Raw genomic sequence first — 15,067 nt, forward strand, 5'->3', positions numbered from 1 at the left:
GGCTAATGACAGACATGATTTAGTCGCATATTGTGGAAAGTTAGTTGCATATGTAAGTGATTTACTCAGATTGTAGAGGATTGAGTTTAATGTGTCATGTGACGATGCTTCCGGCCAGATTTGGAGTGTTGCAAAACACAATCTGATTCTTGCATGTCGTATGAGAGATCGTAATGTGGAAATTTCTTATTTGCAAAACTATGAACATCAAGCTCAAAGTATACTTCTCTTGTGTGCGTGCTACTGTCTCAGAGACCGTACACATGACTCATACATATACGCTTATTGTTTTATTTTTTGTAATTTTTGTAATTCTCATTTCTCAACTGCATATATTCAAGTGGTTTAAAGGGTCCTCATGATTTCCAAACGCAGATGGAATCGTGGAATCCAGCCAGTTTACAGTACAACATGGACTGTCACGAAAATATGGCAAATGTTTGATGAGTAAATCAAAATAAGGCAGTACACTTCAATCAAAAGATCATAAAAATGCTATTTAAATTTATGAAGTCTGCGCAAAAGTGAGTTGCGTTTATGAAGTCTGCGCTTATTCGTACTCAAGCAATTGTAATTAAAGGAATAGTTCACTCAAAAATGTATGTATGTATTCTGTCATCATTTACTCATCCTCGTGTCATTCCAAACCTGTATGTCTACCTTTCTTCTGTGGAACAGAATATTTAGAAGAATTTGGGTAACCAAACAGTTGCTGGAAGCCATTGAATTGCATAACAATCAATACTATGGAACTCAATGGCTGCCATCAACAACGTTACCAACTCTCTTCAGAATATCTTCTGTGCTCAACAGAAGGAGGAGGAGGCTCATACAGGTTCGGAACAACTTCAGGGCGAGTAAATGATGACAGAAAGTTCATCTTTGGGTGAACGGTCTCTTTAAAATGTGCAAGATCCATGATTTCAATTAATTAGACTTTATTTATTTATTTTATTTAACCATTGAAATTTAATCCAGAAAATTAAAACAGAGACTATGGAATTTGGCTGAAAATAAATCTGTTTTTGGGAAAAAAATAAAACTGATTTCATAGATCCCTAAGTATAATTTGAACTGCGTGTAACAGTTTAGGGCCCTATGAGATCAGTGTTTTTATTTGCTTTTTGTTTTTTTCCAAATTCCATATCTTATGTTTTTCTTTGTCTGGATTCCATTTTAAGGTTAAATAAAAAATGCATGTCTGGTTAATTGAAATCTTGAAACTTGTTTATACAGGTTGAAACAAGGAGGCGAGTACATTGACGGAGCGGGGCCCTTTAGTCTTCACTGAGCTGTTAGTTTTAATAAGCGGTGTGGAGAGAAGGTGTAGGTGTACACACCGGTTCATCAACAAAGATCACGAATGCTTCGTCAGAGATGCTTTGACTAATTGGATTGTGTTGCAGTGCAGTGTGTGCTGCTCATGTGAGTGGTTTCCTGTTAGACCATCCACTGAGCTTCACAAAATAAACCTCTCTGTTACCTTGACAGGATCTAATACATCAACAGTGACTCCTCTTAAAACTGCATCTCAAAACACCCTGAGAATCACACCCTCCCCCCGTCGTGACCCCACGCAGTGCTGATCCAATCAGTCAAGATTTCCTTCTGAAAGGAAACCAGGAGAATTATTTACCTGCCCTGTAATAACGCTTTATTTTTAAGCTCTTACACAGTTAGATTAAAGTATGCTTTAATTTACCCGTGACTCTTCCTTCTTTCTATTTTGTCCTTCTTTGGATTTTGTGGTGAAACCATAAGCAAAATGAATCTGTAGTTATGGCTTCATGGAAGTACAATGAATGGAATTATTAATGTATTGCCAGTCTTCTATGCCTTTTACTTAAGAAATGAGTGGAAACCTGCATATTGTCTTATCTGTGTAGTCCTAAGCTACAAAGTTCAGAATAAGCCTCTGTACAAGTACAAACCTCTAAATCTGTGCGAGATTTTTCTTTTAAATGAGCATTTTTATCAGGCTCCTGTGAAAATAACATTGTGCACTTTTGAAAATAAGGCATTCAGTAAATGACTTGTGAGGTTTTCGTTGGCATTACAGTGAAATTACTGACGCTAACACAGGAGTCTTCACACATTTCAACAAGAGTTGTTTTCAACCTGTTGTGGTTTCCAATGACGTTCTGAACTGATTTTTGTTTTGTCTTATTTTAAAGAAAGATTTCCTTGTAGACAAGATTTAGCTAATTACTAAACGACATGCCTCAAAGACTGATGATTTTTAGGAAATTTCACATCGCACCATCGATTACTCAACCCTGGTTTAACCAGACGCACCCCACATATCCCACATAACCTGTAATGTTAGCAGTCTTTCATGTCTTAACTTTTGAAACAACCTTTTTTTAAAGGTTTCTGTGTGCTATAGAATATCGTTTCATCTATTGTGCTAAATATTGGCTGAATGTGTAACTACTTTGTACAGGGCAGGTAATGAATATAATGTTTGGTTAGCTGAAGCACGCAGTGTAAGACAAAGATGGACAGAATTAAAGTCAGTATTACCAATAACCGTGTCTAATTGAATTGTAACATTTGAGTTCTGCTACATGACTGTTGTCTGTTATTCTGAGAAACGGCCCAGGTCTTGTTTTCTGAAGGGAAAGCACATCTGCTTGTCTCCAGTAATCCTGTCCATTTGTTGTTCAAATATGTAACTTTATCTTGGTAGATGAAGGTGTAGATGAAGGTGTCAGGAAGCTATTTTTCTCTAATTCTTCATTGCTTAGTGACTCTTAGTGTCTCTGTTGTTAGCAACATGAACCGTGAAGACCGGAATATGCTCCGTATGAAAGAAAGGGAAAGGAGAAATCAAGAAATCCAGCAGGGAGGAGAGGCCTTTCCAGCTAACTCTCCCCTCTTTCCTGAACCTTATAAAGTAAGTTCATTTTGTTTCTTCTTTTTTTCCCCATTTTATAATCTTTTATTTATTTATTATTTTGGCCTGAAGACTTCGTCTAATCTTGGGTTGTTCCTTTTTGGCTTCTGTGCATAATTAATCTAGCTCTTTAGCAAAAACAAACAGATAAAAAAACCTTCAGATAACTGCACTGTGGTGAAACAGCAACTTTGGTCATTACATAATTAATGGAAAAATGTATACGTCATGAAAACATGAAAGATTTGGGTGTTTTAATGGTTACAAAAAAACCTGTGAAATTTACAGTAAGAAGACTGCAGCTGTGCTTGCCAGAACTTTACTGTAAAAGTGCAGTGGCCAAATGAAGTATTACTGATTAAGCTTAAATTTACTATAAAAAAAAAAAAAACATATTTCAATAAATTAAATAATGTTAATATACCAAATTACTAAAACTTGTTTTTTAGCTTTTATAATATAATGACAACCACCTTATGTATAAAAATATATATTTGTGACCCTGGACAAGATAAACCAGTCATAAGGGTCAGTTTCTTGAAATTGAGATTTATACATCATCTGAAAGCTGAATACATAAGCTTTTCATTGATGTGTGGTTTGTTATGATCGGACAATATTTGGCTGAGATCCAACTATTTGAAATGAAGTTCTTAGCCATGCATATTACTAATCAAAAATTAAGTTTTGATATATTTACGGTAGGAAATTTACAAAATATCTTCATGGAACATGATCTTTACTTAATATCCTAATGATTTTTGGCATAAAGGAAAAATCAATTTTTTTTTTAATATACCCCAGAGACTTAAGACTGCTTGTGTGCTCCAGGGTCACATATATAAAAAAAAGTGCATGTTGTCATGCACACACATTATACAAAACACCATCTTGGTAACTAAAAAAATGCAATAAACATTAATGTACGTACATGATGTAACACAAAACCCTAATGTTCATAACGGATAAGAAAAAAACTTTCACACTGAGAATTCACTTTGAATTTCACTGTAAATTATAAAAAGATTTGTTCTATTTTACATCCAAAATTTCAACGTGTAAAACCCCATGGCATTAAAATGCCGAATAGCAACTAAGATGCTTCAAAGTAATTGCTAAATGTAAACATGTATCCAAATCAGTCACAGCTGGAGGTAGGTTTTGGAGGAAAATCTCAAAACAGGTTTCATTTGCTATTTGAACCCTAACGGTCATTACAGGGCATTTTATGGGTAAGTACTTGTATTGTTAGATTCATCAGCTGGATGCTTCTTATAAATATGTCTGGCTGATATTAAATGTCTGCTAGTTAGTGGCGGGTTAACTTCTAATCTTGTTATCAGAAAATCTCCTGTTGCCCACTGTCTAGTTACGCAGGGATAAGCATTGTGTGGTTTAGTTTGCAGGTGTAAGGAAGGCAGGAACATTCCCAATAAGAACTGGTCTGTGAGAAACGTATTTCACAGTGCGGGGTCAAAGGAATTCCATCATTTTACATCCGATGATCTCAAGTGATGAGAGAGAGAGAAAACGGTGTTCCACGAAATAATATCAAGATAATACTTTTTTGATGTTGTTGTCCTTCTTGGTTGCACACAACAACAAACAAGAACCTGTCAGAACTTTGAAGAAGCTTTGTTAATGGAATAGTTTTGGAATTTAATGTTTGAATCGTTACATTTTATCCCAATTTCCACCCCTTTTTTTGTTGTTGTTGTGGTTGTTGAAAAGCGGACATTTTGCTATCTTTGTTTTGGATATGTTTAATATTTTAAAAACCTCACGAAATTACCTGAGAAGCACACTGTTGACCCATTTCCTTTCTAAACAGGAAGTCTGGGCGGGACTTACAGAAGGACTTTTATTGTTTTTGTTTTTCGAAACCATTCTCTGCTGCTCTTTCTGTAAAGTTAATTAGAATAAAGTTTGGAGTGGAAATGTGTCATTTAATAATTTGAGTCTATTTTTAGTATCGAGGTGATCCAACATCAGTTGCTGCAAAAACCAGTGTAATTTCATCACATTCCTCCTGACCTATTTGTTTTGTTTTTGAATTTTAGATAGTATTTCAGGATGTGAAATACTATCAGTGGACTACAACTCTACATTCATGGGGTTTTTAATTTGAATTGGACTGATATTAAGCTGCAGTGGGTGGAAAAAGGACACGTATGTAATAGTACAGTAAAGAAGATTACAGTCTCTCTCGGTCTAATCTTTGCTGCTAACAAGCTTTGCTCAGCGGTAAGTGCTTTACTTTGGTGGTGAACCTGTCGTAGGATGCAAGAAATGTAACCTGACAGGTAGAGAATCCAGACCGCTTGCAGTCCCGTTATTACCTGCACGTTCCCTCTGGGATAAGATGACGTGGTGTGTACTAACAGTGGAAAACCCCTGCTTTGACATTTCCTCCGGTCGGGCTGGGACACGATGTGCTGCTTGTTTATTCTGGATGAACTCACTGGGGGCAGTAGTGCAAAAAATACTTCACATAACAGTCTGCTGCTGTACGCTTGACTCAAACATTCTGGACGGATCAAGTTATAAAACAGGACAGGGAATATTCAATCCTTGTGTATTATTTGTCATATGATTCAGTATTATCTCTAAATCGTGTTTTAATTGTTGTAAGGATCAGATAACAAATGGGGAATGTCCACATTGGCCATATTTTTGTCTTTGTTATTATATGTTTTATGAAAGGATTTTTTAAAGTGCAGTGTAGTTTTTTGAGGATTTCTTTTTTGACTCAAGTTTCAAATCCTATACATTTGAGTGGATATTCACACAAATATCCACTAGACGAGGACTGTTTTTTTTTAGAAGGAAGTAATTAAATGTAGGTTAGGTATTTAATTTCTTTTGATTCTACAAGTTTGCCGTAGTAATTTAAATAGTTTCCATAGATTTAACAGTGGTGTTTGTGATCAGAACATGGTTAGCACAGGTTAAATCATGTATGATTCTTCTCTACCGCGGTCCGATGTAACTTTTTAATGTTTTATAATGAAAACAGTAGCCTGAAACTTTAAATACAAAATTCAGAAACTGCCTTAGTTGTAATTATATTTCATTCGTCCTCTTAGTAGTTTAATCATATTTAGTGATGCACCAATTTTTGGCGGCTGAAAGAGCAATTTTTGGTTTGAAATGTTGTCTCAATCAGTGATTCAACTGTATAAAGACGTCATTTAAACCGCTCGTAAATGTCATGTAAAGTCACATTTACCTCGGGACAGGCATTCGATATCCATAAACTCAATAGTCAGCTAGAAAAAATAACTCTATAAAGCAGCGTTGTGCTAAATATATGCACTATTGCATACTCATTATATATTTACCTAAACTGTTACCTTCATTATTTAATGAACGTTTGAGTACACTGTTATTAAATACTGCCTTATGTGCAATTTAAATGTTTGTACAACTTGGCCTTTATTTGAGTGTTAATGATTAAACGGTGTTGATAAATTAATTGATTATTAGATAACATTTATTTTTGGTTTTTGGCCAAGTGCATGCAGAATTTCCAATTTCAGCCCAGAATATTTATTTGCGGTGCATCACTTAAATAACTATATGATAATGCAATGTTTGTGCCTGAATACCAAGGTTAATAGAGTTAGTATTACTACAGTAAATTAAAGAGGGCTGGTGAACTTTGTAGTTGCACCAGTTTGACTTTAAGCAGCAAAAAAGTTTGTAAAATGTGACTATTTAGGCTCCGATCAGACAGAACACATTTTTTGCAGTGAGATGCGCCTTTTTTTTTTTAAAATTGTTTTCTATTAGCAGTGAACGTTTTGCATGTTGTTCGCACCACCCGGGCACCTTGCGTTTTTGTAGGAGTGCTCAGAGCGCCTGAAGTTGAAAAAAATAATCTCTCTGAGCAGAAACTCGCCCAAAGTCATTCACTTTTCTTTTATTGTCCTGTCGAATTAATGGAGAGACGGGCCTTAAAGTTTCTGCTAATGATGGTTTACCTAAGAGCAAACCAAAGATTTTAGAGCGCTTGCGCTATAATCCTTGATTAGACTGATTGGACAGCTGTTTCGGTGGTTGCCTAGCAACACAAAAAATGCAGCACACTGCTCTTTTCTAAATGAAAAAAATTTACCAGAAAAAGGCGGTGCGGTGCGCCTCACATTTTCAAACCTGAAAAACACGTTCTGTCTGATCGGGGCCTTGGTCAGCCTGAAGCCCTGTGATAGACACGTTTTGAAGTTTGTAAAATGGCACACGCAAACTTGAATCCATGTTTTTATACGGCAGTAGTTAGTGTTTAAATTGTTGTTGTTCTCACACTCATCTCCAGTCTTTCTCACCTTGTCCTTTTCTCGCAACAGTCCTGCAAGGAAGATAAACTCTCAAGTCGCATCCAGAGCATGCTGGGAAATTACGACGAGATGAAGGAGACCATCGGTGAACCCCCAATGTCCAAGCTCATTCCCAAAGCCTCCAGCTCCACCTCGGACGATAAATCCAGCCAGAGTCAGAACAGTAAATGGGCTCCTGTCGGCGGCATCTCTTCCTCGTCCTGCTCATCCTCCTCAACTTCCTCCTCCTCGCAGAAGCGCTCGTCCGTGCAGGGCAGCCACAGCAACAGTCAGCGTAGCGGCTCCGGAGGTCAGCGGCACGAGCGAGACTACAGCAGCAGCAAGAAGTCCAGCAAGCACGGCTCAGAGCACAAATCCCACTCCAGCCCGGCCAAGGGCTCCATGAGCTCCGGCGGACACTCGCGCAGCCGCACCAAGTCTCCCAGGGACAGAGAAGCCAACTGGGACTCGCCCTCAAGAGTTCATTCCTTCTCCAGCGGACAGCACCCCAGCCAGAGCTTCCCGCCTTCACTCATCAAACCCAGCTCCATGCTCCAAAAACCCACCGCCTATGTGCGGCCCATGGACGGCCAGGAAACAGCCGAGCCCAAGACCTCCTCGGAGTCGTACGGCGGTCAGTCACACAGCAGCGCTGTGGGAGAAATGAAGCCCAATGGCAAGGCTTCCCTCACCAAGCTCAAGATCCCGACGCAGCCAGTCGATGTAAGTCATGCATGCTTTCTTTTTCCCCCTAATATTAATGAAAGAATTAACATCATAAGGGATCAAATTTCCCTTGATATACTGAGATAAAACAGAGCTCAAAGGTAAACGGCAGTGGACTTCTCCTTTCATTTTTCGAAAGTATGTACCTGCGAACTTGTTGCAAAAATTGTCATTCTGACATTGAAATAGGCTATTCATGTGAAAATCCAAGGAGTTTTTAATGTATATCTCAAAGTTTGGTCGCACTTTAGTTTGGGGACCAATTCGTAGTGTTAACTAACTATTAACTATGACTTTTGCCATAATAAACTCCCAATTTGCTGCTTATTAATAGTTAGCAATGTTTAGGTATGAGGCTTAAGGATTAAGGGATCTAAAATATGCTCATGCAGAATAAGCCATTAATATATGTTTAATAAGTACTTATAAACAGCCAAAATGCTAGTAATATGCATGCTAATAAGCAACTAGTTAATAATGAGAATTGGTCCTTAAACTAAAGTCTTACCAAGTGTTTTTGGTGACACTTAAAGCCTTTATGTACAATGCAATATGAAGGTATTTATAATGTACATTGCAATGCATTATATCTTTTTATAAATAATTGTAACCATAAAATGCATCATAAAATCGTTTTGTTTTTTTTTGCATTGTACTTTCTCGATGAATAGAATTATATATAAAGGCTTAAAGTAAAGTGTTACTGCATATTTATCTTCTCACCTCCATATGATGCCAAATAAAGTAGTGTTTATAAGTGCAGTGCTGCTTTGTGTGTATGTGTAACTGCTATATTTTCTGCTGTAACATAAGCGCCACCTGCTGTCAGAGATTTGCATTCTCAGTCAGTCACTATATGTCTAGAGGATTTTTGAACAAACTAAAAAGTCTGAAAAAAAAAAGACATATCATTAACCACATTGCGGTCTTGTGCACTCTTGTGCCTCTAAAAACAATACACAGAAGTTGCACAAATGCATGTTTTTATGACATGTCTTAAGTCACTCTGAATGTGTCCATAAATAATTACATGCTAGGTGTCGCGGTGAGTTAAAGTTATGACCTCTTTACAATAGCATTAGCAAGTTGCATGTATTATTGCTCTACTCGAGGGTTTGACAACTTAACAAACTGAGTTATACTTGACCTGTGGTCACAAGCAGCCCTGTATATTTGATTGATGACTCTGTAAGCAAAGATCTGCATGCTTTCGTTCGTTCCTGCAGGGTCCAGGGGGAGATGCGAGCTGTGTTGATGAAATTTTAAAGGTAAGAACCATTTTATTGGCTGTCAATAGTGAAAGAAAAATTTAAATTGTTATACTTTACTCACACTTGCTAGCAAAACATGTTAGCAATGCTTAGCAGCATTTTAAAATATGCGGAGAATATGCTAACAACGCCTAAAAATACCAGCAACATGTTACAGTATTTTAGCAATGCTTACCAACACAGTAAAACTTGCTGATGGTTTTGTTTAGTGCAGTTTCTGATTAGTCTGATGAGGTCTTATAGGGTCTGAAATAGTCTGGAGTTCTTCCGATTTTATCTGTCTGAGGAAAACCTTTAAACTTGAAGGTTTTAAAACTCTTAAACTATCAGAGAGGTTTTGTCAAGCTAGCCTCAACGTTTATGGTCTCTTTAGTTTCTTTCAATAGGCTACTCTCCTTTTCTTGCAGTTCTTTACGAAAGGAAGTGCAAGAAATGACTTAGAGTTAATAAAAATGTGGTAATGTGGAAATGTTTCGGTGCCTCTCATGTAATATGTAAAGTGTTGTAATGAAGGTACAAATGCAACTCTGATATAAAACATCAGACATGAAACGCATGTGTAAAGGAGGCCTCCATCGAGTTGTCAAAGCATTAAAGAAAAAGGTTGTTCAAAACGAGCTTTATCTCTGGTTTCTAACTCGAGCTCTTTCGATTGCATTTTTGTTTCTCCATCAGGAAATGACTCAGGTCTGGCCTCCTCCACTAACAGCCATTCACACGCCCTGCAAGACAGAACCATCAAAATTTCCCTTCTCCACCTCTAAGGTCAGACATGAAAGGGTCACAGAGCAGCAGGACACCTGCCGCACACTCGCCTCGGGCCATTCTTATCATGTTTGAAAGATATAATAGAAACAATGAGTCATTCAGACAACAACAATGAAATAATACCTACATGCATTAATACTAAAAACATGCAAAAACATATTTAAACCCTTAATATAATTATAATATAATAATAACCCTTTTATAACTATTGTTTTAGCTTTTAAAACCAGCGAGACAACGTTGTGTGTAATAGATGTGTAACTGTTATCTTTGTTGCAGGATGCCCCGCACCTGTCTTTTGGGGCACAAAGTAAGTTCTAGAAATCATTTTATGAGACTTCATCTTTTGTAGCGATGCATTTTGTGCACTGATGATTATTTTCCCCTCTTAGAAAAACTCTCAGGAAAGAGCGCGTCGACCAGTCACCCGTCTAAACCGAGCGACAGCGACCAGAAGTGAGTCACCGATGAACTGAAATCTGCTTGTGTTAGAAACCCCGGAGCTTTTTCTTTTTAAACTATCTGAAGTCCAGTCAAGCATTTGTTTTAGATCTGCAGATGTCTTGAGCCTTTCCTGTTCTTTTCTCCCCTAGTGTTATATATTAAGCATATATTTCAAATAAAATGCAAGTTAATCTTTATGAACAACATCTATCAGTTATTACAGAAAATAATTTTTTGACTCCTTCAATGGTAAAAGCTGTTGGTTGTCCCATTGATTTTCATTGTAAATGTATATTAGTGCACATGTTTAATGGAGTACTAAATAAAAAAATTAAAACACACACACACAAATTTAAGTGATTTATAATGAGTAGCATGCCTTAGATTCTGTCTGTAGATAAACTGCATTTATCTTGTGGTGTCCCTATATAGAAATAAGTCAAATGAAAAGTATATCCTGATGTATTTTAATGTCTTAGAATAGAGGTGCAAATGCTATTCGGCTATAAAACATTAGAGGGAAGACATGAACCAAAAAACCAAACAAAAAACTAGCCCGACAGACGCTTGAGATACTGAGATGTGCCAGTTTCAATGAGATAAAAAGCTTTAGAAGCTCAATACATTATGATACTTTTCATTGTACTGGTTTCTATATCGGAATATTACGAGATAAATGCACCGTTGGCTTTCGTTCTTTGCAGTCTGTGTTAACTGATCTCCTTTTGCCTTGCTCTTATTTCAGCACGCTGCATGAAGATCTGAAGCTCAGCAGCAGCGAAGATAGTGACGGAGAGCAAGACCCCACTAAAAACCCCTCCCGAAACACTTCAACAAGGTGACGGTCAAGTTTATCATCACTCAGAACCACAACTCGTATTCAGAGAGATGGTGTACTTTATTTATTAGATGCCATGGGATAAGTTAACAATGAAACATTTTGACATGCACAATTAGGTTAGCCTTAATTTAAGGAACGGCTAATTTTGTCTGGTCTACTTTCTGGACCATAATGCATTTTTGGGTGATGAATCTGTCTGAATGAATCTGGTTTTTTGGTGTTTTGGGGTCTTTAGTGTGTGTATTTTGTTATTTTGAAATATTGGATTTTGTTCTTTGATTATTTTAAAAGGAGTTTATCTTTGAAATGTGTTTCTTGATTATGACGTTACTTATTTGCAAAAGCCTCCACACACTTTACAATCTCTAAGGTAGGTTTGCACCAGCCATTCTTAAGTTCTCACTTCCAAGTCCATGCTAGAGACTTAGTAACTACTAGCTAGTTTGTATCTTTATTTGGTTGCACCATTTGTTCTTAAGGCAGAATGTAGGTAGTAGGTCATAAGGACTAAAAATAATAATGCGTAGTCATATGAGTCCGATATGATGTTTAACCTCAAAGATCCGATAGCAAACACAAGCAGAAGTTTATTATCATGCTGTAAATTTCACACTATCCTTGATTCTATCTACTTTTGCGTCATGCAGCTAATGGTAAAAATGGCCTTCCATTGATTTCCACATCAAGTAAAATTGTAAGAATTTTTATTAGTTCTGTCAGTTAAAACATTAACTAATTAATCACACATTTTCCTGTAATGGTGATTAATCGCACCTAATGTTAATTAGGAGATTCAATGTGAAAATATAATCACATGATGATTTTTTTATGCAGAATCAACAGTGTATATGTTTTTGTATAATAGTTTCTTCTAAGTATTATAAATTACCAATACTGATGTCTCTCTTACTGATGGATGAATTAAAAAAAAAAAAAAAAAAAATTCTGGGAATAAAATGAGGAAATATAGACTGTAAACAGTGAAGTTGTGCCATCATTTTTAATCGGCCTAAACTGTTACAGAACATTAAAAAAAGTTATAACTTAATTTATGTGAGGTGAATAATCTTCATATAAATCCATTATAATAAATGTAATATTTAGCTATGTGTGTTGTTTATAGTGTATATAGTAATAGGGATGTAATTTTATTGTGTACATCCATTTTTGCAATAAATAAGAAAATTACTTGTTAAAACCTTTTGGTTTTAGTTAGTTAGCATAAAAAAAAGGTTTAGTTTCCTTTTAGCGACGCAACCTGAAATGCGTCAAACATAACGCATAATCAAACATCATATATAGGGTAATCATAAAGCAGCTTAAATGCACAAAGAATAAAATATAAATAAAAAAAAAGTTACCTTTCTTATTAGCAGCACAACCTCAAATGCGTCAGTCAATATTTTTATGTGAGTATAGGTCTTTATTATAATATTACTTATGTATATTTATTTATAATTAATAATTTGACTTATTTTAGCAATTACTGTACACCTGCATATCTTTAAAAAAAGAACTGAGTTAATTATTTTAAATAGGGAAAGGTACACATTTTTACAGCCCTGAATAATGCTGTAAATAACATTCAGAAACTGTATACTGATACAAAAAAAAAGCAGAAATGAAATTTATTACTGATTTTAGGCAGGCTGTTTAGATCGGGTTTGTGTTGAAGAACCACTAACAAAGTAATTTTTCACAATGTTTTCTTTCTTAAAATGTAAATGAGTGCATCATCTTCATCATGTGTGTCTAAGAGATTGAAGTAAAACACGAGCTCATTGGTGCAATTCAGTCAATCTGCTATTTTAATACTCCTGCTCATGCACTCTAGTAAATATTTAGCTTATACATCGTTAGATTTCTGCAAAATTTAGCAGTGTGTATGTTGTAATGTAGTGCTCCTTTATGTCCAAACTAGGCTAAGTTGTAACTTGCTGGTGCAAACAGCCCTATGTGAATCTTGTAAATGACAGCTAAAGAGATGCACGTTGCTCATTATGGAAGCTTTTGGTAAATACACTTGCTCAAGGTGTGTTTTGTCATCATCTCACCTGGATTTGTGCCTTTGCAAAGTTGTAGTGAATGCATGAGGAAAGATGTAGCCAACAAGAAGGTAATAAATCTGTATGTCTACCCCAGTAACAACAGTAATAACAGCGAGGCTGCTGATCGAGACGACACCAGCAGTCACAGCGGTTCGGACAGCAGCTCCGGTTCTGACAGCGAGAGCGAGAGCAGCTCTACAGACAGTGAGAACAACGAGCCTCCTCGTCCTGCGTCACCCGAGGTGAATCGCCTGCACAAACACAGCCTTCACACGCACATGTAGGATTGCTCGATTATGATACAGTATGTAGGTTTGGATATCGTTTTAGTGTTTCCAATTCTGCTTTTCGGTTCCAGTTCTTACCAGTTTCGATTCCAATAGGGTAAAACATTTAGATATCGAACACCTTTATTCTGTGTCTTTTTGCAAGCATTCTTTTGCAGCTGAACACCATGAACAAAAATCAGCAGAGTACAGAAAAAAAAAAAAAAAAGCAGCCAGAAGGAACTTTTGCTTAAGGTTTTTAACTTAAATAACACGGCAAAAACAAACTAGACTAACTAATAAAGATTGTCAGTATTATTAAAGACAAGTAGACGGTCAGTATAATAATAAAATAAGAACTAATAAATGAATTAGCAGTAGCACAAATAATGCAATGCAGAAATTGAAATCAAATGTAAAATTACACTGTATTATTATATATATATATATATATATATATATATATATATATATATATATATATATATATATATATATATATATATATATATATATATATATATATATATATATATATATATAATATAAATGTAGATTAATCCTTATTAAAGTTAGAAAAAAATAAATAAAATGTCAAGATCAGTGAGTGATTTTTCTTTTGTTCTTTGATTGACTGCTGTCACTTTAAGACCGAATGCACAGATTCAATACACTGATGCACATGCGCCGTCGTTCTCAACTGTTTACATTCACTTAAGACAAATCCAACTCTGTTTTCAGTTTAACACTTTAAAAGTATAGAACACAATTAATGCAGCACGGAGTTCTCTCTTACAGACAAAAACACGCATAATTTTGTCAAAATGCCCATTTTTGGTGAGTGACCTTATAAGCACAGTCCTAAATGAGTTACGGAATAAAGTCCGTAATTACTGTAAAGGGTAAAGAGAGAAGTGTCAGATCTGCGTCAGGTTTTAAAGAGACGGTGCTGCTTTTAAAGTGAAACCTGCTGCAGCCTGTCATTGATGGAAATCAGAGAACAAAACTGATTCACTTTTGTAGCTTGAATAAAGATTCATCTATATTAAACATCAGTAGCAGTATTGGTATCAATTAATAATAGGCTACTTAGTAAAAAGGTGCCATTAAACACATTTAAAATATACCATCTTTATGTTGTTTCTACACTAATTTGGAAATTCAATGTGAAATTATAACAATATAAATCTATTAATATGCAATGAATTGATTAATTACATTGCAATTAAAAAAAAAAAATGTAATCGCTTGACAGTACTAATTTTAACATAATATTTGTGTATTTAAGCACAAGACGATGCGAAAGAGAACTCAATTCGTTATTCGCACTCTATACGAGTGCAGTTTGGATGTGTCCGAATTCTCTTGCGCTTGAATGTTCACTTTAAACTGTGAATTGAAATGCGTGTCTTATCAGATCTACGTTTCTTGGAAATATAGAACTGGTTCTCACTCCCCAACCCTAGCAATACGATGCGTGTATATTTCCCT

General features: G+C 35.9%; 1 protein-coding gene across 6 annotated transcripts in view; it reads left to right on the forward strand.

The window, feature by feature from the left end:
• Positions 1–15,067, forward strand: part of aff4 (AF4/FMR2 family, member 4) — a 35,502-nt gene that overhangs the window by 9,799 nt on the left and 10,636 nt on the right. For all 6 annotated transcript variants that reach the window (XM_042711249.1, XM_042711250.1, XM_042711252.1 and 3 more), the window contains 8 exons: positions 2,773–2,896; positions 7,243–7,935; positions 9,165–9,206; positions 9,885–9,974; positions 10,257–10,287; positions 10,370–10,433; positions 11,167–11,259; positions 13,405–13,552. In XM_042711249.1, coding sequence (XP_042567183.1) covers positions 2,773–2,896; positions 7,243–7,935; positions 9,165–9,206; positions 9,885–9,974; positions 10,257–10,287; positions 10,370–10,433; positions 11,167–11,259; positions 13,405–13,552 — 1,285 coding nt within the window. The remainder of the gene's footprint in view (positions 1–2,772; positions 2,897–7,242; positions 7,936–9,164; positions 9,207–9,884; positions 9,975–10,256; positions 10,288–10,369; positions 10,434–11,166; positions 11,260–13,404; positions 13,553–15,067) is intronic.

The sequence above is a fragment of the Cyprinus carpio genome, chromosome A21 (genome assembly GCF_018340385.1).
Source record: "Cyprinus carpio isolate SPL01 chromosome A21, ASM1834038v1, whole genome shotgun sequence".
Classification (NCBI taxonomy): domain Eukaryota; kingdom Metazoa; phylum Chordata; class Actinopteri; order Cypriniformes; family Cyprinidae; genus Cyprinus; species Cyprinus carpio.